The sequence below is a fragment of the Notolepis coatsorum genome, assembly GCF_963971535.1.
Source record: "Notolepis coatsorum genome assembly, chromosome: 1".
Classification (NCBI taxonomy): domain Eukaryota; kingdom Metazoa; phylum Chordata; class Actinopteri; order Aulopiformes; family Paralepididae; genus Notolepis; species Notolepis coatsorum.
The window spans coordinates 80,405,542-80,428,684 of record NC_140165.1 but is presented as its reverse complement, the minus strand read 5'-3'; the positions used below and the strand labels follow the sequence as shown (position 1 = coordinate 80,428,684).

The window sequence follows — 23,143 nt, the reverse complement described above, 5'->3', positions numbered from 1 at the left end:
GGACCTAGGAAATGGGGGTCTTTGATCAGAATGAAGGACAGAGCGCTTTTGACCAGGAGCTCGACAGCAATAAAAACAGTAAGAAGGCTGGACAAATATGACGAGCGGTTGGGGGTAAAGGTTTCAACCCCCCAAGCCGTCAGGAGGAGGCCTCTCACTAGGAGAGCAATTACTCCTCACCCACCAGCAGGGGACAGGGGGGGGACACAGGGACCCCCCGAACGCCTTGGGAGCACTTTATGTAAAGTTTATGTTTTTTATTTATGTTAATCATTATATGTATTCGGTGAAGAGAGCGGAGGCTACAACCGGAGGGGGGAATGAATGTGACATGGGGGGGACTGACAGGCGAAAGAAGAAGAAAGATGACAATGGTTAAAGGTATAAAAATGATGTCGTTAAACGTTAATGGAATGAATAATACGATAAAGAGGGGCAAAGTGATGTTGAAGTGTAAAAAAAGTGAGATGGAAGTGATTTTTCTGCAGGAGACACATTTGGTAGCACAGGATCATGAGAAACTGAAGCGATTTGGATATGAAAATACATACTATAGTTCCTTTAAACGGAACCTGAGGAGAGGAGTAATCACGTTAATCAAAAACACAGTCAAATTTGAATTGATCAAGGAAGTAAGAGACAAGGAGGGAAGGTTTGTTCTGGTGAAGGGAAAAATGGAGGGTCAAATGATTACGTTAGTGAATGTTTATGCACCCCCAGAGAGTGAGAGGGATTTATATGAGACCATTTTTGATATGATAGTGATGGAACTAGAAGGGATATTGATATGCGCGGGAGATTTTAATGTAGTACTGAATCACGACCTAGACCGAGTACTAGAAAAGGACGGGCACCAATCAGTAGATATATGAATATTCAGATGACGGAAATGGGAATTACAGATGTTTGGAGGAGGATGCACGCCATGGACAGGGAATACACACATTACTCACACCCGCACGTGACATATGCGAGAATAGACTACTTTTTGATGACGACGGGGGACAGTTACAGGGTACGGGAGAGCAGAATAGGAGTAGCGGACATATCGGATCACAGTGCCATATATCTGACAGTGGATCTAGAAGGGAGACGGAGGAACACGATCTGGAGACTAAATGTAGGAATATTAAATAACAAGGGGGTGGTAAGTCAGATCAAGGAGGAGATAGCCAGGTATAAGGAAGAAAATGACAACGGGGCGGTAGATCAGAACATTCTATGGGACACACTGAAGGTGGTGATAAGGGGGAAATTGATGGAGAAGACAGCAATGCTGAAGAAGGCCAGAACGGAGACATATCACAATCTGATAGGGAAGCTGAAGAAGCTAGAGGGGAGACACCAGGTATCAAAAGAACAGGAAACGCTCGGAGAAATCAAAGAAGTAAAGGCCAGGATAAATAGGGAATTATTGACGGAAATAGAAAAGAAAGCGAGGTTCATGAAACAAACGTACTATGAAGGGGGACCAAAAGCGACCAGACTGTTGGCTAGGAGAATTAGGACGCAACAGAAGTTGAACACGATACACACAATAAGGGATACAAAGACTAATGAAATATTGAGAGACCCAGCTGAAATAGAGAGGACATTTAGAGAATACTATGAGAAACTATACACACAATAGAAGCATATCTGGAGAAGCTAGAGTTACCATCAATAGGGAAAGAACAGAATGAAGAATTAAATAAAATAATTATGGAACGAGAACTGGAAGAGGCAATTAGTAGAGCTAAAAACAACAAATCTCCAGGGAGCGACGGATTCCCATCGGAATTCTACAAGACATTTAGAACGGAATTAGCACCCATGTTAGGGGCGGCGTTCAGACACACGATGGAAGAGGGCAAAATGCCCCCCTCGTGGAAGGAAGCCATAATCACCACGATACCGAAGGAAGGGAAGGATAGAGAATTATGTAGTAGTTTCAGACCTGTGTCCATACTCAACGTGGATTACAAGATGTATACATCGATAATATCAAAGAGATTTGAGACGTTTATGCCAGACATTATAGATGAAGATCAAACTGGATTTATTAAAGGGAGACAGACACAGGACAACGTGAGAAAGACATTACACATAGTAGAGGAGATACAAAAACAAGGTGGTAGCGCGGTACTGATTAGCCTAGATGCAGAAAAAGCATTCGACAGTGTGAGCTGGACATTTTTATATAAAACATTGATAAGGTTCGGACTGAACGGGAGGGCGATGAAGATGATCAAGGCGCTATATCAAGAACCGACAGCGAGGGTTAAGGTGAATGGCAGCCTGATGGATAGAATCAGATTAGAGAGGGCTACCAGACAGGGATGTTGTCTCTCACCAACGCTCTTCGCCGTTTTCATAGAACCACTGGCACAACTGATCAGACAGACCGAGGACATTAAGGGAGTAAGGATAAAGGGAACGGAATATAAACTAGGCCTATTTGCGGACGACGTGATAGTATACATGAGGCAACCAGACAAGAGCTTCCCGGCACTGATGGATCTACTGAAGAAATATGGCCACTACTCAGGATACAAACTGTGGTATAATATAATGTCCTCATGTAAAGATATTCCCCTCCCCTGTGTCCCCTTACCTGTGCCCCCCCCCTCTCTGTGGAATAAGACATTCCCCTCCCCTTTCTCCCCAATCCTGTGCCCCCCCCCCTTTTTCCCCAATCCTGTGCCCCTCTCCATTTGACCTATCAAATGGGACCACATCCCCCCCTTGTTAACTATATAAGTCTCCTCCCGAGATCAATCCAGGTCTTTTCACCTGGGTCATTTCAGCTGATCACCTGGGGCAAAGCCCTCAGCCATTCTCTCTATAATTCTATCTGTTTGGTTAATAAACCTTGTTATTATCCAAACCTCGGTTGACTGAGAACATTCTTCTTCAGGATATCCACGAATATCCCACAATTGGCGTCTACGAACTTGTGACGGACCTTTTTGCGTCCTCCCGGCGTGCTGTATTGTTTCAGCTATACAGAGAAAAGTGAGTATAATAGACTGGTCGACCAAAAATGTATGGCAAGGAATTAAAACCTTCCCGCTTTTCTCTGTGCCAGGTGAATATTACAGAATGTTGTCAAATATTGAGATCATGGCTGAGTAAGAATAATGTGCATTAATATATCTGATCTGTATTGAGAATCGTTACCAGGGCAACGTGTGCACCTGGGTCCTTATCAGGCGGTTCTGAGAGGATGGGTTATATGTGCTATTCCCGAAAGTTTAGGCACAAAGGTTGAAGTGCTATTCCTGGTCGAGTTGGAGCCGACCAAAAGCTAAGGCACACAATAAAAGGTTGTTGGATTGCTAACCCAAGTCTAGCTGATGCAGACTAAAATATAGGCAACAAAAGAAGATACGTGAGCTTATTAGATGTGATATCATTGGAAAACGCTACTCTCTTAGAAACTGTTCTGTGATTCCTCTGCAAAGAGGCGGGAAGTTAGGACCGAGAAGCTGATGGAATCATAATTAGATTTACCAGAGTAACGTCATATATTCATAGTTTCAACCTCAAACTAAGCTCACAACCTCTTCCATTCCTGAAAACGATGTATTCAGATTAAATTAACCAATTAATCATACAGATAGCATACATGATTACGCGATGTCCCGGGAGTACGTGAATGTACATTAAACAGGACATTAGTCGCGGAAAGTACATTAAACGGGACATTAGTCGCGGGTTGAAGAGACCGAGAGTGTGATTAAAAGGTATATATAATCTAATATATCGCTGTTAAATTTCGAAGTTCAGGATTCGGTCGTTATGTTTTAAAAACGATGTATAGTTAAACCAAGGGTAAACAAGCCTTGTCGCAGCAGGGTGCTGGCCGACTAAACGAACAGCGATCCAATACAATCAGGTATACAAACACGTTAACTTATATGTATTATTGTTTGTTTGTCTGTTTAAGTCTCGTTTGTATGTGCACAAGTATTATAGGACCCGTCGCGTTGCTTTATTGAGTCAAGAACCGGCTGCGGATAGCGCGACGAGCATTGAGAGACGAGTTACCGTTATACAGAGAATAACATTGGGGTGCAATTCACGCGACAAACTAGGATAGTAATTTCCGGAACCAACAAAATCGGCCCACGGGAACGACCATTTGGGAAGTATAGTTTTATCGTTTCAGTTTGTTTACGTTTCACATATGCACAGGCGCGTTCATTCGGTAACAAAACGCTGGTTTAGGTGAATTCCAGGCTATTGAGAGCTCGTGGAAAAATACTGCATGGATTGCAAAGCGTTATTTCCGAGGTGAATGAGAACGCGTGAACGTCGCTTGGACTGATGACGTCATACAAAAGTGCGATATGAAACTATCCATGGGCGAACGTAAGGTTTAATATGCCCGAAGCCGAGGGTATATGAAATCCACGCATAATTATGTTTTAATTGTATGTGTAAATACACGCTGCAAGGGGGTAAGTTAATATGGTTATTCAATAACTGAACTGAACTGTGAGGATCCAACGTGAACACGGCAGCTTTTTCCGGTGAGTATGAAACAAACTTGAGATGCATGACATAACTATCTTTTCATTTGCAGTAAATTACAGCTATCCCATATCGCTTGAGTGATTGTTTTTCATTACTGTACACGTTATAAGTCACAGAAAGCTAAACTCAATGCCTGTTTCAGATGTGTAAATGTATCTGTGGGCGCGCAGGCAGGCTCGCTCCTCATAAATGGGTTTCTATATCTTAGAAATGTGCACAAGGCTAGTGATAAGGCAAACATGCTATGTTTATTCAACAAATCATTTCTATTTAAAAAAAAAAAACAGTATATGTTTTAACTCCCACGTTATAGAAAATCATGCATCATAACTGAACACAACACAATTTATGAGTAACACACACTTCCAGTAAAAACGCCAAGACCTTATATAGATGAAGACTAGATGACGTGTGTTTGAACTCAAAATCAAAGAGAACACACTCAAATGGTCTTAGGAGTGGAAAATTAACATGTGTTTGTATTTTCAGTCTGGCTCTGAGGCGAGATGCAGAACAGTGCAGGTCTACACCCAAATTGTATCACAAAAGACAGAAACTCCAACAATTTGCATGTCAACATGTGTGGAGCTGAAAGACAATCGATTGACCAGTTAAAACAAATCTGCATCCAAACACCCACATGTAAATTTTGTTTACAGAAACAAAGCTATTCAGAGTGGGCACTTGAAACCCAAGGGGTATGGCATGAGTGAGACAAAGCAATGCAAATAGCCAGAGAGGACTCTGACCACACCTATAGAGACGCAACTTAGTATCTCCACTATACTTAGTATAGTAGGAAGTATTGCTTTAGATGCAGATTTTCTCTTTGTTACCACTGAGACTCACCTGACAATGGATGGAACCACTTATTTAACATGAATCAGACACAAGTGATGAATTTGCAGTCATGAAAGTCTACCTAATTCCCATACTAACAATAACTAACCAGTTGTTTTCATCATCTCTTTTCAAGAGGCACACGAATTAGAGATATGAATTCTGAATAAAACCAGACAAAGTAGAAGTGCCCGAGATGAAAGATATGATGAAAACAACTTCACTTGCAATCTCCTCCTTCTATCCTCTGCTTACAACCACTAACTCCTTGCAATTTCAAGTCTTTCCATGACTGCAAATATCAACCACCAAAATTGGAGCACAATTATCTAAATGTACAAGGTATACACGTACATTGATCATTTAGCTGACACTTTTATCCAAAGCGAGACACTGACGAAGAGGAGATCAACCTTTGACGGCCTGAGAGAAGACACCTACGAGTTCAGAGTCATCACCATCAACGAGATTGCGCCTGCTGCGCCACCCCGGCACTGCAGAACACGGCAGACCAAACCCATCACCTACAGAAAGGAGATGGAGCCCCGACCATCAAGGTGGACTTCCATGACCAGATTGCCATCCATGTGAGAGAGAGCATCCTACAGACAGGCCGCTACACCAGCAAACCCTCGCTCCTCTAGTACCGCGATGGCGAGGAACGGGGGGACCAACCACCACACAGCACGTTCAAGACCACCCTACAGCCATGTCTCTAGGCCTGATAAAGGTCAAGCGTGAGCACAGTGGCAGACATGTGATGGTGGTGAAGAACAACATAGACTCCAGGGAAAGAGTCTGCAAGGCCACTATAGTTGACCGCCCCACTGCAACAGGTGACCCTTGACAGGGAATGGATGGCGACCAGTGAATGTTCCCGACTGCATCGTCAAGAAGAGACATCATCAGAGACCTGTGGACCAAGAGACTTCTGAACACACATTGTCCACATTGTTATGTATGTATTTAATTTTTACTGCATTACTGTTTGGCCCTGCCACACGACAGACCGAGAACAGATGATCAACACGACACAGCAACTGTCAGATTCACAAACAAGAACTGTTTCACAGAGTTCATATGTATCTGGAAAATTATTGACTAGGAATATGATGAAATACAATCAGTAAGATTGCATTAACCAATTTTATAATAGCAATGAGAAATGATCACAGAGTCACATTGCAAAATGGTATTGTTAACAGGGCAGAACCAGTTGGTTTATTCCAAGACACCAAGTTTGTTTTGACCATTGATAGTATGCACCACAGAACAATGTATAACGATTATCATAATCACCTTTTATATCAGTTTTATTAGCCACTAGGTTAACGGTTGTTAAAATGTTTTTGTACACATTAGCCACTAGGTTAATGCTTATGTGTAAATCCTATTCCTAATAATTATGCACACGATTTTGTTTTTTCACCCTGTGCACTCTGACCACACAGAGACAGTGTTCACATGTATTTAATTGGTTTATTACTATGCCTGTATGCACAACCATGACATTAGCTCCCCTGAGTCACGACATGAACGACTGAAGGTATGCCAAGATATGTGCACAGCTATAGCCTCTAATGATTATGTTATTTGTTGTTTGATATCAGAGTTGAGGACCAATCATTGATATAGGTATTTTGAGATTAATAAAAGAAAAGGGTGATATCTATTCCCACATCTCTGATATCAAAATAACACAGACCGCAGTCCAGTCGATTATGTCATGAATCATGTATATAAATAATACTATTTTAAACTGTTATGCCAACCAACAGATCACATTGGCCAACATTTTCATTATTTTAATTGTTTTCTATTTTATTCATTCTGATAACCGATGGATTACATCGGTCCCATTCTTTTACCATACCTATTCACTTTTACCTGTTCCAAACAATCCTGGTATATTATACATTAATCTCACCCACATTATAATAGAGAAAAGTGACAAAGACACAGACCTTAGCATGGAACTATACCCCAACGACGGAAATTAGGGAACAGTATGGGATAAGATGGGACATGGACAAGATTAAATACTTAGGGGTGAACATCACGAGAGGGGTGGGGAAACTGTTTGAGGCGAACTATACACAGATAAATCAGAACATCAAGAGAGACTTAGAGAGATGAACAGTAATGCCCTTGGACTTCAATTCAAGAATAGAGGTCATTAAAATGAACATACTATCAAGGTTACTGTACCTATTCCAGTCACTACCGATACAAATACCACAGAATCAATTCAGGGAGTGGGACAGACTGATATCGAGGTTCATATGGGCGGGGAGAAGACCACGGGTCAGATATAAAACACTACAACTACCAAAGGAAGAGGGAGGGATGGCAGTACCCAGCCTACAAGAGTATTACTATGCAGCACAACTGAGAGCAGTGACGTGCTGGTGTAACGACAGATATGAGGCAAGATGGAAAGACATTGAAAAAGAAGGGGAGGGATACAAGGTACAAGCTCTGGTGGGAGATAGGGAACTATTTAAAGAAAAAGAGGGACTATTAGATCCAATCACCAAATGCACCTTGACCATATGGAACAGAGTAGTAAAAACACACAAATTGGAGAAGCAGTCAGGGGTTCTGAGATGGGTAGCACATGACAAGAGATTCAAACCAGGGAGGTTAGACCATGGATTCAGAAGGTGGGAGAGGGGGGGGGGGGGCAACAGCGATATGCAAAATGATAGAGAAGGGGGAAATGCAGACACTACAAAAATTAAAGGAGACATTTGGACTAGAAAACAGGGACCACTTCAGATATCTACAGGTTAGAGACTACTACAACAAAGAAATATCAACAGAGATGGCAACCTCCACCCTCCTTTCAGCCCTTGCAACCTCCTTCGACAAGCTCTGTCCCCTCGTTGAGAAACCTGCCCGCCGTTCCCCACCCAGTCCATGGCTGACAGATCCAGTGAGAGAACAAAGACAGGTCCTGAGAGCAGCTGAAAGGAAGTATAGAAAGTCACGCCTCACTGCTGACATCGACACATATCACAACCTCTTGTTAACATTCTCCAAAACCATCACTAATGCCAAAGCTTCTTTCTTCCACCATAGGATCGAGGCCTCTGCCAAGAATCTTCGCAAACTGCATGCTACCATGTCCTCCCTCCTCACTCCCCCCCCACCCCCCCCTCCCTCATCTTTCTCTGCCGAAGACTTTGCGATCTTCTTTGAGGAAAAAGTGGAGAACATCCGCAGCTCCTTCTCCCAACCCCCACCCATTCCAAATGCTGAATCGAGAACCTCATCCTTCACTCTGTCATCTTTCTCTCCCATTACAGAAGCAGAGACCCTGACACTGGTAACGTCAAACCGTCCGACTACTTGCCAGCTGGACCAGCTACCCTCCCCACTCCTCCAGACCATAGCACCAGACATCCTCCCATTCCTAACTGCAACCATCAACTCCTCACTCAACTCGGGGGTGGTCCCCACCTCCCTAAAACAAGCCAGAGTCACGCCGCTCATAAAAAAACCAACCCTGAACCCTACCGTCATAGGCAACTACCGTCCTGTCTCTCTTCTCTCCTTCCTTTCTAAAACACTTGAACGTGCTGTATCCAACCAACTTACTGCTTATCTCTTACAGAATGACCTCCTAGACCCTAATCAGTCAGGCTTCAGGACTGGTCACTCCACAGAGACAGCCCTCATTGCGGTCACAGAGGCACTTCACTTAGCAAAAGCGAAAGGCCTCTCCTCTGTCCTGATTCTCCTAGATCTATCTGCAGCCTTCGACACAGTCAACCACCAGATCCTCCTTGCGGCCCTCGCAGGAATGGGAGTGGCTGGCTCTGCGCTGACATGGCTGTCATCATACCTCAATGACCGCTCCTACCAAGTGTCATGGAGAGGGACCCTGTCGGCCACCCGCCCCCTGCGGACGGGTGTCCCCCAGGGCTCGGTTTTAGGACCCCTTCTCTTCTCCCTCTACACTAAATCACTGGGTAACATTATCACGTCTCATGGCTTCTCCTACCATTGTTATGCCGACGATACTCAACTCTTCCTCTCCTTCCCTCCCTCAGATATCCACGTCTCTGAGCGGATCTCGGCCTGTCTGTCCGACATCTCAGCCTGGATGACGTCCAACCACCTCAAACTGAACCTAAGCAAAACAGAATTGCTCCACCTGCCGGCCAAATCCTCCCCCCTAACCGACCTTTCAATCACAGTCGAGAATACAGCTGTGACTGCGTCCCCGACCGCCAAGAACCTTGGTGTTGTCCTCGACGACCAGTTGAACTTCTCTGCTCACATCGCAGCGACGACCAGAACCTGCCGATTCCTCCTGAGCAACGTCAGAAGGATACGCCCCTTCCTGACAAAAGAAGCCACCCAACTCCTCGTCCAATCAACAGTCATCTCCCGCCTCGACTACTGCAATGCACTGCTCGCTGGCCTCCCGGCCACTGCCACTAAGCCTCTTCAACTCATTCAGAACGCAGCGGCCCGCCTGATCTCAAACCTACCGAAGTCGGCCCATGTCACCCCACTTCTTAGGGACCTGCACTGGCTCCCCATTGCTGCACGAATCCGCTTCAAGGCCCTCGACCTAGCATACCGTGCGGCAAAGGGAACCGCTCCCGCCTACCTCCGGTCAATGGTCTCTAACTACACACCCTCAAGACCCCTACGCTCTGCATCTTCTGGCCGCCTCAGACCTACTCCTATCCAAGCTCCGGGAGGGTCATCAAAGAGAAGTCGCCTATTCTCAGTCCTTGCCCCACAATGGTGGAATGAACTACCCACCCCAGTTAGGACAGCCGAATCACGTCCAATCTTTCGCCGTCGACTAAAGACGCACTTCTTCAACCATTATCTGAATTAAAAAAAAAAAAAAAAAATCTAACCCTAACTAACCGTACTGTCATGCACTTGTCCTAATAAACTAACCTACACTGTAGCACTCAACACTTTGATGAACATTGTTGCTCAGCTGATAGAGTTGTGCCCTTCCTGATGGCTTGTCGTACAGAACTTGTAAGTCGCTTTGGATAAAAGCGTCAGCTAAATGACTAAATGTAAATGTAATGTAAATAAGGGGGGCCAAAGACGAAGAACAGAATGGAATAATCAAGATGATAGTATGGGCGTACGAAGGGGGGCAAGGAAGAGTAATATCAGCAATATACTGGGCTATAATGAACAGCAAGGGACACACGACCGATTACATAAGGGAGAAATGGGAGAGAGAACTAGAGATAGAAATAACAGGGAAGGAATGGGGGAACATATGCGAGGTGCAACATTCAACAACAGGATCGAGGATATGGAAAGAGTTTGGATGGAAAAACATAATCAGATTCTTTATAACCCCAGAGCTGAAGGGAAAATATGCACCAACACAAAGAGCATGCTGGAGGATGTATGGGAAGGAGGGGGCAAATCACATGCACATATTCTGGGGATGTCAGAAGCTGAAGGGGTATTGGGAGGAGATAGGGGAGGCAATGATCAGAATATTAGGATACGGGTTACCACAAACAGGACTGGTGCTTTACTTAGGAGACCTGACACACGAGGGAATAAAAGGGGGGGACAAATATTTAATAAAGATAATGTTGATAGCGGCCAGAAAAGCAATAACAAGACTGTGGTACAAAGAAGACCCACCGACAATAGCACAATGGGTAGGAATAGTGGAAGAGATACAGGATATGGAGAGGATAACACACATGCTGAGGTTACAGGAAGAGAAATTTGGAGAAAGATGGGGAAAGTGGGAGGATTACAAGGGGAACGAAAACAACATCACAGAGGAAGAACCAAATACATCACAAGAGGGCGAAGGGTAAAGGAGGAAAGAGGTTCAAATAGGGTCTCTGAACCCATGTCACACACTTAATGTTTTCTAATTTTATTTTTGTTTAAGATATGACAATTGTTTTATGTTTTTTCCACTTCATTATTTATGTATGTGAATATTTGCTTAAGTCAGTATTTTTTATTTTTCGTCTTTTGGGTATTAAATTTTTTCTTTATTATTTATGTCTGTTTAATAGTGTTGTTGATGTTATTGTATATGCTGTGTTGTTTGTCTATAAATGTTCAATACAAATTTAAGTTAAAAAAAAAAAAAAAAAAAAAGATGTGTGGACTTGGTGAGATTAAATTTCTTCTGTATTTCTTCATAACTACAGAAACCCTGTTTGTTAAAAACATCCCCTAATGAGTGTATGCCTTGCTTTTCCCATATAGGGAATCTTATAGGTCGTTTTCCAATCAAGAGTGCATTGTTATTGAATAAGGGAGTATGATTGTGCCATTTATGTGGGTTAGGATATTTTTTTTGTGTTTCACGCCATATCCGGATCGCATAAGTAATTATGGGGCCAAATTTCCGTTCGCAATGCTTGATTGGTAGTTTAGTGTATGCTATGTCCTTCAGTCTATGTGGGGCTACTATGTTTTCTTCTAATTTTCTCCAGGATACTAATGCTTGGGGATCAAACCATGTTGTCAATGGTCTTAATGTGTACGCCTTAAAATTGTGGAAAAAATCTGGAAATGCCATGCCACCGTCTGCTTTATTTCTCTGTGCGGTGGATCTTTTTATATGTGGTGGTTTGTTATTCCAAATAAATTTGTATGTGGAGGAGTGTAATCTTTTCCAGTAACCCTCTGGAGGGGGTAACGGTAGCATTGAGCTGAAGAAGTTGATTCTAGGTAGTACGTCCATCTTAACTATTGATATCCGTGCCTGTACTGAGTTTTTAAGTTTTGTCCACCTATCAAGGTCGTCTTTGATTTTGTTTTGGATTTTTGTGTAATTGTGCTTCACCGTTTGTCTTATGGTGGGGAATATTTCCACTCCCAAACGTCTAAAATGTTTTACCATAGGTATCTCTCCTGGGAGGGTTATATCTTTTTTTGCAGGGGCGTTAAGTGGAAGGAAAGCCGACTTCGGCCAATTTATCTTGAATCCCGATAAATCTCCAAAGTTCTCAATCAACTTGAGCAGATGAGGCAGTGTGGTGTTGGGGTTTTGCATGAACAGTATTACGTTGTCCGCATATAAACTAATTTTATGTTGTGTGCCCTTGATTACGATTGGTTCTATGGATTGGGATTGTCTTATATATTGTGCTAAAGGTTCTAATGATAGATCGAATAGTCCGGGACTAAGAGGGCAACCCTGTCTAGCTGAGCGTGATACCGGAAAGATTCCGGAGGTGATTATACCTGTTGTAATCATGGCCGATGGGTCTTTGTATACTACTTTAATCATATCAATGAAACCTTTACCTAACCCGATCTTCTCTAATACTGCCCATAGATATGACCATTCCAGCCTGTCAAAAGCTTTCATTGCATCCAGGGACAGCATCGCCTTAGGTATGGTGTCGTCCTTGTTGGCATCTAGTACGTGCAGCATTCGTCTTATGTTATCAGTGATCAGGCGGCCTCTTATGAAGCCAGTTTGGTCCGGATGAACTAAAGACATCATATGCTTTTGTAATCTGATGGCTAATACCTTAGAGTACAGTTTGATATCGGTTCCGAGGAGGCTTAAGGGTCTGTAACTACCGCACTCGGTGGGGTCTTTGTCTTTTTTGAGAAGGACTGTTATGAGTGCAATATTGTCGTTCTTATGGAAGTTCCCATCCTTGACTGAGTATAAGATCATATTTAGTAATAAGGGTCCAATTATGTCCCAACAAGAGAGGTACATTTCTGGTGGGATACCGTCTCTTCCAGGAGCCTTACCACTTTGCATTTCGGATATGGCCTTCTTGAGTTCCTCTAGTGTGATCGGTGTTTCTAACTGTTTAGCGTCATCCTCTGAAAGTTTAGGGAGAATAATTTGATTAAGATATGTGTCCATTTTGTTTTGATCGAAGGTCGTTTCTGATTTATATAAGTTGGAGTAGAATTCTTTGAATGTTACGTTTATTTTTTCCGGGTCTGTTTCAAGTACTTGTTGTGCTCTAATGGTAGTTATATCTGCAAATTTTGCATTCATTCTTAATCGCATGGCTAATAGGTGACTAGGTTTAGAACCTTGGGAGTACTGCTGTTGTCTTGTGCTACGTATTTGTATTTCCGATTGTTGTCTGTATATGGCATTGATCTCTTTTTTTAGTACCTTAACTTGATTTTCTAATCGAGTTGAGTTGTTGTATTGTAAAGAATTAAATAACGTTGAGTAAAGCGTTTCCAGTTCAGCCAGTTTTGTGCATAGATTCTTGCGCATTTTGGAGGAAAAGCTATCAGTGAAATCCTTGATCATTCCCTTTACCGACATCCATAATATTCTGGGGTCTTGCACTGAGTTTGCATTCTCCCGTAGGAATACTATAAGAGCTTCTTTGAGTTGTGTAATGAATTCCTTGTTATTAAGCAGCATCGAGTTAAATCGCCATCTTGGGGCTCGGGAAGATAGTATACCAAATGTTCCTTTTAGGAGTAAATAACAGTGATCTGATGCATTAGGTATCATTTCCACTTCATAGTTATCAAATAGTCTCGGGGATGCAAAGACATAATCTATTCTGGATAATGTGTTATGTCTCGCAGATCGACAAGAGTACTTTCGGGTCGTGGGATTAAGTGATCGCCATAAGTCATTTACACCTGTAATCTTCGACCAATCCTTTAATGCATTAGATGAATTATTTTGTTCGCTGGAAAAGGCGAGGTAAGATTTGTCCATCCTTGGATTCCAAATGGCATTAAAATCCGCACCTATTATAAATGAGTAATTGGGAAGGTCTAACATTGCTTTGGTTAGTGTAGTGAAGAAACCCTCTACGTACAAATTTGGGGCGTATACCGCTGCCAACGCTATTTTCCTGTTCTTGTGTACAATCTTAGCTATAGTTATCCGACCATCTACATCAGACCATACTCCCTTTAATTCAATATTCAACTTACGTCTAACGACTATGGCTACACCTCGAGTTCTCGTACCAAAAGAAGAGTGACTAATATTATGATATGTGTTGTCCGCTAACGTATCTATGTCTTTCTCTAGAATGTGCGTTTCGCTTAGCAGAGCAACGTCCACCTGTTCTTTTCATATATGTATTTTGTAGTTTAAAGTGTATAATAGTTCTCTGCCTCATAACTGCAAGGGTTAACTCTGCAGGCAGCGATTCTCTGTCAAGGTCACATTCCTGGCTTCAAGAACTGTAAGCGAAGAGGCCCCTTCCATTCTCCAGGACTACACAAGATATTGTAGTTTGCACAAGTTACTGTTTTAGAGTCTATAGTTTATAGTTCTTACAGTTTTACACAAGTGGGAGGAAGAATACACAGACATTCTTCATAATCACTGACGCTTAAGTCATCTCTTAACATATGCTTAGATTTAAAACAGATATATACAATAAACATATGCTTAATCCTTTATATCCTACAATTGACAAGGAGAACAGGATGTCATAATACAAAGTGTCACTAGTTGTTTGTGGCACTTCAACACCTCCATAAAACATTCTCAAATCATTTTAGATACAAATATTTTTTTAACAGCATTGCAGGATATAAGCAGTAAACACACAAACTGTGGCCGCCGGAAATAGATGACGCAATGCGGCCATCTTGAAAAAAATTTGTAATCATGCATATATAAATGCCCATAAAGGGGCCTAGATGAAAAAATATATTTAAAAAAAAATTCAATCTGCAGGCGTTGCATAAAGGTGGCGTAGCGGAGATTGCGTTCGTCACCAACGCCGGAGATGCTGGGTTCGAGCCCAGCTCCCGGCGTTGTCACCAGCTTGGCTGGCCGTTCACACTAATACAATTGGCAGTATTAGGGGGTGGGGAAAGCTGGCGGGTGGGTTTTGGGCGTTGTGGACAGCGACCCCTACAGTTCGGTCGGGGCGCCTGCTCAGCAAGGGTAGGATCTAGAGAGAGGTAGTGCGACCTCCCACACGTTACACTCTCCCAGTGAGAACCTGCGCGGCCAGGCTGGCTGCCGGTTGGCTGCACATGCGTCGGACGAAAGCATGTGACAGTCTCCGGCCTCTCGGACCAACAGTAGGGGAAAGTGCGCAACAACCAGGAAGGGAGTTGGGAATTTGCATAACGACTAACAAAAAAAAAAGATAATAAAAAAAAAGATTCAATTCAAAAAACGTGTTTAACATGGGAGTCAATAGGGAAGTTTTTTGACCAAAGGGGTCAACGTGTGCAGTGTTTTTTTGCCGGGCAAACTATAAAAATAATTTAAATGCAGACTTCATCTTTTGCCCCAGAAAAACTGCCTGACTTAATTTCAGGGGATATGCATTAAATCAAGACAAGGTTATCCCAAGTACAGTATGTACAGTATCTACAGTTGGGACGTTTTTTGTCCCAGGGGTGCAGGAAGGATAGTCTATACTGCTTTGGTAATGTATTCTGACAGGCATGTTAGTGAAACATTCTGTATTTTGTTCTATGTGCTGTATCCTGTATTTTAAAATTAAACTTTTTTGATGCAGACTGGCCTTCCTCATTGATTTCCAGAAATTGCAATGCAATCAGAGCCAATCAGGTACTGCATTCTAACTGCTGTTCTGTCTCCCAGTGGAATGCAGCCCCTGATTGGTGCCCGTAGTTGACGATGTGAAATACAGGCCATCGCTGGCTAAATGGAAATGGTTTCCTGAAGCTGGTATGTCATAAATGTATAGATGTAGCAGTACTGTCTATCTGTATGTCGTGTATGTCATGTTATGATGAATTGAAAATGGGGGACCCTGATATAAACAAGACGAAGGTCTTTCTCTGGTCTGCATCCCCTTAACAATTGTGTGTATTGAGCTGTACTGTATTGTACCCATTCTGCAATCTGTTAATAAAGTTTTCAATCAATCAATCAAAGCAACGAGCGCTAAAGTTAATGCTAGTAGAATAAACACAACGAGACGTAACGCTAACGTTAGTAGAAGAAACACAACGAGACGTAACGTTAACGTTAGTAGAAGAAACGTACGGTTATGTATATAACCATAGTTATATATCGTATAGCTCTGCTCAGCGTCATAGTGCAATACTCTTCATATCCAGTATTGAACTGAAATAAATTCTCACATGTACCTTTACATACCATCATCTGTCTGGCCACACCCCCATCCGCTACCTACATAAGCAGGGGTGTGGCCATACCATCAGCTCCTTCCCAATCTTTCACCACAAGGCAAGATCAAGGGGTCCTCAGTGAGTCCTGACGCTGAGCATCACTATACTCATATAACTATGGTTATATACATAACCGTACGTTATATATCGTATAGCTCTGCTCAGCGTTATAGTGCAACACAGGAGCTGAGCAGAGCTGAGCTCGACAAATGTACCCGCTGAGGCCCCCCACAACCATCAGAACCGGGGAGGACCCGAGCCCCCCGAACCCCCCTAGCGGAGGACGGGGGCGTCGGGTCCGACTGCGTGAAGAGGAGACTTCAGCAACTCAACGCACAGGGTGAGCAGACCGTGGGGTGTACCCACGACTACACAAACGCACAACCCGCATGCCACTAGGGAACGAACGGAAAGGAACAAACCCCCGTTACCACCCCTAATATCACAGGGTCAAGAGAAAGCCCAACCCTGTCGCAAGGCCGTAGCAGCGGAGCGCGAAGGAGGACCCAGACCCAGAAGGGACTGGACCCCCCCGGAAAAAGGGGGCCTGGAGAGGCCAATGACGCCACAGCATCGAGACCTCACCAGGCGGTCACTAGTGACACCGCCCCCCACATCGCCAGTGTATTCGGACAGGGCCCATCCAAGAGCAGGCCCTTCCCCCTATAGCACGCCGCCTAGCTCACTGATCCTGGTATACACAGGCAGTCACCCATCCAAGCACAACCCAGGCCTGAACCTATACCGCTTCCGAAATCAAACGAGATTGGGCGTGTTCAGGTTGACATGGCTGTAAGCTCGAAGCACTCAAGAGGCTACACCCACAGCGGCAGCAGGCAGCGCACCGGGGAGACGACCCCCAGAAGAGGTCGATCCCTCAATCCAGGCAACAGGCACTTGACCTGAGCCTGGAGCACTGCGGACTAGACAGGCGCCAAAGGGGTCTGCTGAAACAGCACCCTGGCGGAAGGGGCGTATGCTGGCATTGTTGCGCACCATGTCACAGCCTCCACAAAAAAGACCCTGACTTTCTAGAGGGGTCAATGCAGAGAAGGCTGACACGATTGGCAGACGTCATGAAACGTGCGGGGCACACTCAAGCGGCCTAAACCGAGAGTTGACTCCGCTCCAACACACCAGGGAACCAACCACCCCCTTGGTTCAAACATGAGGTGGTCGTTCCTATAACCACTCAAGAAAAAACTCCAAAACACAACTGCGGGTATACACTGGCTATACCGCAGTACAAGGGTTTCAGTTTTCAAAAAGGGGTTATCCCAGGCCTACGGGTAGACGAAACAATTTCGGACCGGGCCCGGCGGACCGGGACGTACACAGGGATGCCAGAAAAGTTCCAAAAGAATCACCTCAACAGCCCCCTCCCAGCCATGCTTAAGCAGGAGAAGAGAGGGGCGAAAAGAATGGAGAAGGACCAGGCCCCCTTAGCGCAGCGCAAGGTACAACACAACATGGACCAAGCAACAGTGAGGGGTAATACGTAGTAACACAACCACGAACATCTCTCGTTAAGCAAGTTGAAAGCGTTAAGCTCCTTGGAGTGACACTGGATAGTACTCTATCTTGGTCAAACCACATCACTAACATTGTCTCAAAGATGGGAAGAGCTGTAGGCATTGTTAGAAAATGTGCTTCTGTATGTGAAAGAAAAGTGGGAAAGAGAGTTGGAAATAGAGATAACAGAGGAGGAATGGTATGACACATGTAAGACACAACAAACAACCACAGGATCAAGGATATAAAAAATATAATTAGATTTAGATAGACTTTATAACACCAGAAATACAGAGCAATTACACACCAGCAAAGAAAATATGTTGGAGGGAGTGTGGACAGGAAGGGGCGAACCATACACACATATTCTGGGGATGTCAGAAGATAAGGCACTACTGGGAAGAGATAGGAGGGATAATAAATGAAATACTAGGATACGAAATACCCCAGGGAGGCCAAGTGTTGTACTTGGGGAATCTGTCACAGGAAGGAATCCAAGGGGAAGACAAATATTTGATTACGATATTGATAGTGGCAGCCAAGAAAGCTTTAACTAAACTGTGGTACAAGGTAGAAGTGCCGACAAAGGATCAATGGATAGAGTTGGTAGAGGGGATACAGGAAATGGAGAGAATCACACATCTGCTGAGGCTGCAAGAAGAAAAGTTTGAATGGAAATGGGGAAAATGGGAAGAATACAGGAGGGGAAGTAACGACATCACAGAGGTTTGAAAAGTTTACAAGGAAATGAATAAAAATGTAAATAAATAATGCAAATGTAGAATGGACCGAAGGACCCATGTCACACTTTTTCTTTACTCATTTTTTGTCTATTTGTTTTAATTTATGTACTGTGTATTGTCTATGAATGTTGTCTATGTATGTTGTTGAAAAAATGAAAATAAAAATGTAAGTAAAAGTTCTTTTGTTGATCGTCCTCTTCTATGTCAGATTATTCAGAGTCTAGTCCTGTGTCATGTTGATTATTGTTTGGTGATCTGGTCATCTGCCACCAAAGGTGAGATCAGGAGACTACAGGTAGTACAGAACAGGGCAGCACGGTTGGCTTTGGGTTGCTCACTAAGGTCCAATGTCAACCGTATGCATGCTGGTCTCTCCTGGCTCACAGTTGAAAAAAGGTTATCGTCTAACTCACTTGTATTGTGTAAATCAGTCATTAACAGCAAGACTCCATATTTTGTCTTTGAGCAACTTGTTTACATAAGCTCTATACAAGACCATAATACAAGAGAGGCCAGAAATGGTCAGTTTGTACTCCCTCGTCCTAGAACCAATGCTTTAAAGCGGTCTTTTATTTATAGGTGCATAACACTCTGGAACAACCTACCTAGTTATCTCTACACTTTTAGTAAATCGATTTTTAAAAAGAAACTCAAATCTCAATTACAGCTGTTGCCTTAATGTGTATTGCATTTGTGTATGGGTTTTTGCCTATTAGCCTACAAGTTCTCATTTTGTATCTTTAAAAATTGATATTTATTGTATGTTTTTAGTTAATTGTTTTGTTTTTTATTTCTATCTATAGCATCTGTGAAAGTATCTTATTTGCTATACTAAATCCTTGTTTTTATCTTTTGTATTGATCTATGCATTAACTGTTTTATGTATTGTGTTGTGTGGACCCCAGGAAGACTAGCTGGGAGCCATCATCATCATTAGGTGGCTTCTTCGTTCCGAAGGTTGCCTATCACTCTCCAACCCATTCTGTCCCCACTTCTTCTCTCCAACTCCGTGACTCCGCCTCTCACTCCACTCCAATCACAGACATCGTCTACCCAGCCTCTTCTTGGTCTTCCACTTCCTCTCTTTCCATCCACCTTCCCCATCACCACCTTCTTGAACATCTCCCCGCTGGATCCTCTCAGAACATGCCCGCACAACTCCATCTTTCTCTTTTTCAACCTCTCCAGCAGCTGTCCTCCTTGCATATCCGCTCTTCTCAGTACCTCCTCATTCTTGATCTTATCCTTCCATGTTATCTTCAGCATCTTCCTCAGTGTCCACATTTCAAAAGAGTCTATCATCCTCTTTGCCTCTTCATTCAGCGTCCATGCTTCTGCTCCGTATGAAAAGACTGACATAACATACGTTTCCAAAATCCTGGTCTTCGTTTTCCAACTTATGTTTCTTCTCAATAATTCTTTATGGTTCCAGAATGCGCCCTTTGCAATTCTGGTTCTTCTCTTAATGTCCATGTTAGCTCTTCCACCTTCACTGATCCAGCTTCCAAGGTACATGTACTCCTTCACTTGTTCAAGTTTTTCTCCATCCACCTGTATTTTACAAACAGTTCCTGGTGTTTTTTCAATGATCATTACTTTAGTTTTCTTTGTGTTTAGTGACATTCCATAGTTTTTGCATTCGACATTCAGCTTATTCATCATGTCCTGTAGATCTTCTTGACAGTTACAGACTATAGCAGTGTCATCCCCGTATCTTATATTGGTGATGTTCTCTTCGCCAAGTTTTACTCCTTTCCCTCCTCTCAGACCTTTTTTCATCAGTGATTCACTGTACATATTAAAGAGTACAGGGGACAAGATGCATCCTTGTCTTACACCCTTCTCCACCGGGAAGTCTCTTGATTTCTCCTTTCCTATTCTAACATTAGCCTTCTGCCTCCAGTATAAGTTGGCAATTATTCTTCGGCCATGGCACTCAGCTCGGAACTAGGCAGAATCTGCATATGGCTCGCTGATAACAAACTATCATTACACATGGGCAAAACAGAGTCCATTCTCTTCGGTTCAAATAACAAACTCAGCAAGACCGACGGCTTCTCAGTTACAGTGGGTGACAATATTGTCACAAGGAAAGATGAAATTACCTACCTGGGTTCCATCCTAGAGGCTAATCTCTCCTGTGACAAAATGGCATCCAATGTAATAAAAAAAGTCAACCAACGAACTCGATTCTTGTACCGGATCTCCTCTCTGGTAAACAAGAATACCCTGAAGACTCTGGCAGGAGCACTCATTCAGGGGTACTACGACTATGCTTGCACCTCATGGTACCAAAGCACCTCAAAGGCGCTAAAAACAAAATTACAAACATCTCAAAACAAACTGGTCAGACTACTGCTTGACCTTACTCCTAGAACCCACCTCACCCCTGCCCACTTTGACAACCTAGGATGGCTTAGAGTAGATGACAGAGTACAGCAACTTGCAATGGGCCTGGTCTACAAGATACACTACACGACCAAGGTACCCATGTACATGGCAAAATACTTCCCAAAGGTCAGTGAATACCACGATCACAACACCAGAGGGAGCTCCACAAATCATGTTAAACCCAGATTCGGCTCAAATAAGGGACTAAACACGTTTCGCAATTATGCCACATCAATGTGGAACGCCCTACCCAAAGCTGTAAAGGAATGTGGATCACTACCCACTTTCAAAACCTCTCTCAAGAGACACCTACGGGAGACTGCAATTCAACACTGGCCCCTGTAAATATCCTAACCCAACCCCCTCCAATGTACAGTCATTTACCTAGTATGGTTTTGTCAATAGTCCAATGTACAATTTTGTTTGTTTGTACAGAGTCTCCCCCCCCTCAATGTACAGTTTTGCTTGTCTATACAGTGTGCCCCCCCCCCCCCCCCCCCAACCACCTCCAATGTAAATTACCCAGTATGGTTGTCAATATCCCAGTGTACCCAACCCCCCCCACCCAACCTCCTCCAATGTACAGTTTCTACGTCAAATGTATATACTCCCTTTTCTTGACTCCTTCTGTATCACAAACAGTACTGTATTTGCAAATCTGGTATGTCATAAATGTATAGATGTAGCAGTACTGACTATCTGTATGTCATGTATGTCATATATGTCCTGATGAATTGAAAATGGGGGACCCTGGTGGAAACAAGACGAAAGTCTTTCTCTGGTCTGCATCCCCTTAACAATTGTGTGTATTGAGCTGTACTGTATTGTACCCATTCTGCAATCTGTTAATAAAGTTTTCAATCAATCAATCAAGCTAATGGGGATCCTTAATAAAAACATTAAAAACATCTGCATAACGTCCAAAAATATCTGCTTATCGCCCAGCAATACCATCCATCTTTCTGGCGAATGCACATTCGCTGGAGGGGAGGATGGACGATTTGAGAGCGAGGGTCCGATTCCAACGAGAAGTAAGAGACGTCAACATCTTGTGCTTTACGGAGACATGGCTGAAGCCAGCGACTCCGGACCAGAGCGTCTCTCCCTCTGACTCCTTCACCGTCTTCCGAGCGGATCGCACGGAAGCCTCCGGTAAGAGCGTCGGCGGGGGTGTCTGCCTCATTACCACCAACGGTTAGGTTAGCCCCAAGGAGGTAAAGGTACTCTCCCGTTCATGCTCCCCGGACATGGAACATCTCTCCATTCTATGTCGCCCTTTCCACCTTCCCCGAGAGTTTACAGCGGGCCGGTCATCATGACTGCAGTATACATCCCTCCCCAAGCAAACACCGTCAGGGCCCTGGCGGAGCTGGCGGAGCATCTCAACAAACACCAGATCAAGCACCCGGACGCAGCCATGATTGCAGCTGGCGACTTCAATCAGGCAAATCTGAAAAAAGTTATGCCATCCTTCTTTCAGCACATCGCCTGCTCCACCAGAGGAGGAAACACGCTCGACCACTGCTACACCCCGTTCAGAGCCGGCTACAAGGCTGTACCGGCTCCGCCATTGGCGGGGGATACTAGCACGTCCGATCATGACGCCATCTTCCTCTATCCCATTTACAAACAAAGATCACGTGACGCCGTCGTGTCACGTGAGACAAAAAAATGGACCGACCAATCAGAGGCCACGCTTCAGGACGCTCTCGAGGACGTAGACTGGGGGATGTTTCAAGGAAGCGCCAGTGACGTCAGCGAGTTCGCGGACACCGTTGTGAGCTTCATTACAACACTGGCTGATAGTATTGTCCCTACTAAAAAGGTGCAGGTCTTCCCAAATCAGAAACCGTGGGTGGATAGTACTATCAGAGCAGCTCTGAAATCCCGCACCACTGCCTACAACCTGGGCAGAGAGTCCGGAAACATGGAGGAGTATAAGGCTACAGTCTATACTCTGCGCAAGGCTGTAAAACTTGCAAAACGGACATATGCTGATAAATTGGAGACACAAATGGCACAAAACGACACAAGAGGCT

At 43.8% G+C, this 23,143-nt stretch overlaps 1 protein-coding gene across 1 annotated transcript in view; it reads left to right on the top strand.

The window, feature by feature from the left end:
* LOC311239528 (uncharacterized protein) overlaps positions 1-23,143 on the top strand; it is a gene marked incomplete at its 3' end in the record, with an annotated part of 129,759 nt that overhangs the window by 93,937 nt on the left and 12,679 nt on the right. Inside the window, exon 6 of the mRNA XM_084327847.1 lies at positions 22,400-22,548. Coding sequence (XP_084183973.1) covers positions 22,400-22,548 — 149 coding nt within the window. The remainder of the gene's footprint in view (positions 1-22,399; positions 22,549-23,143) is intronic.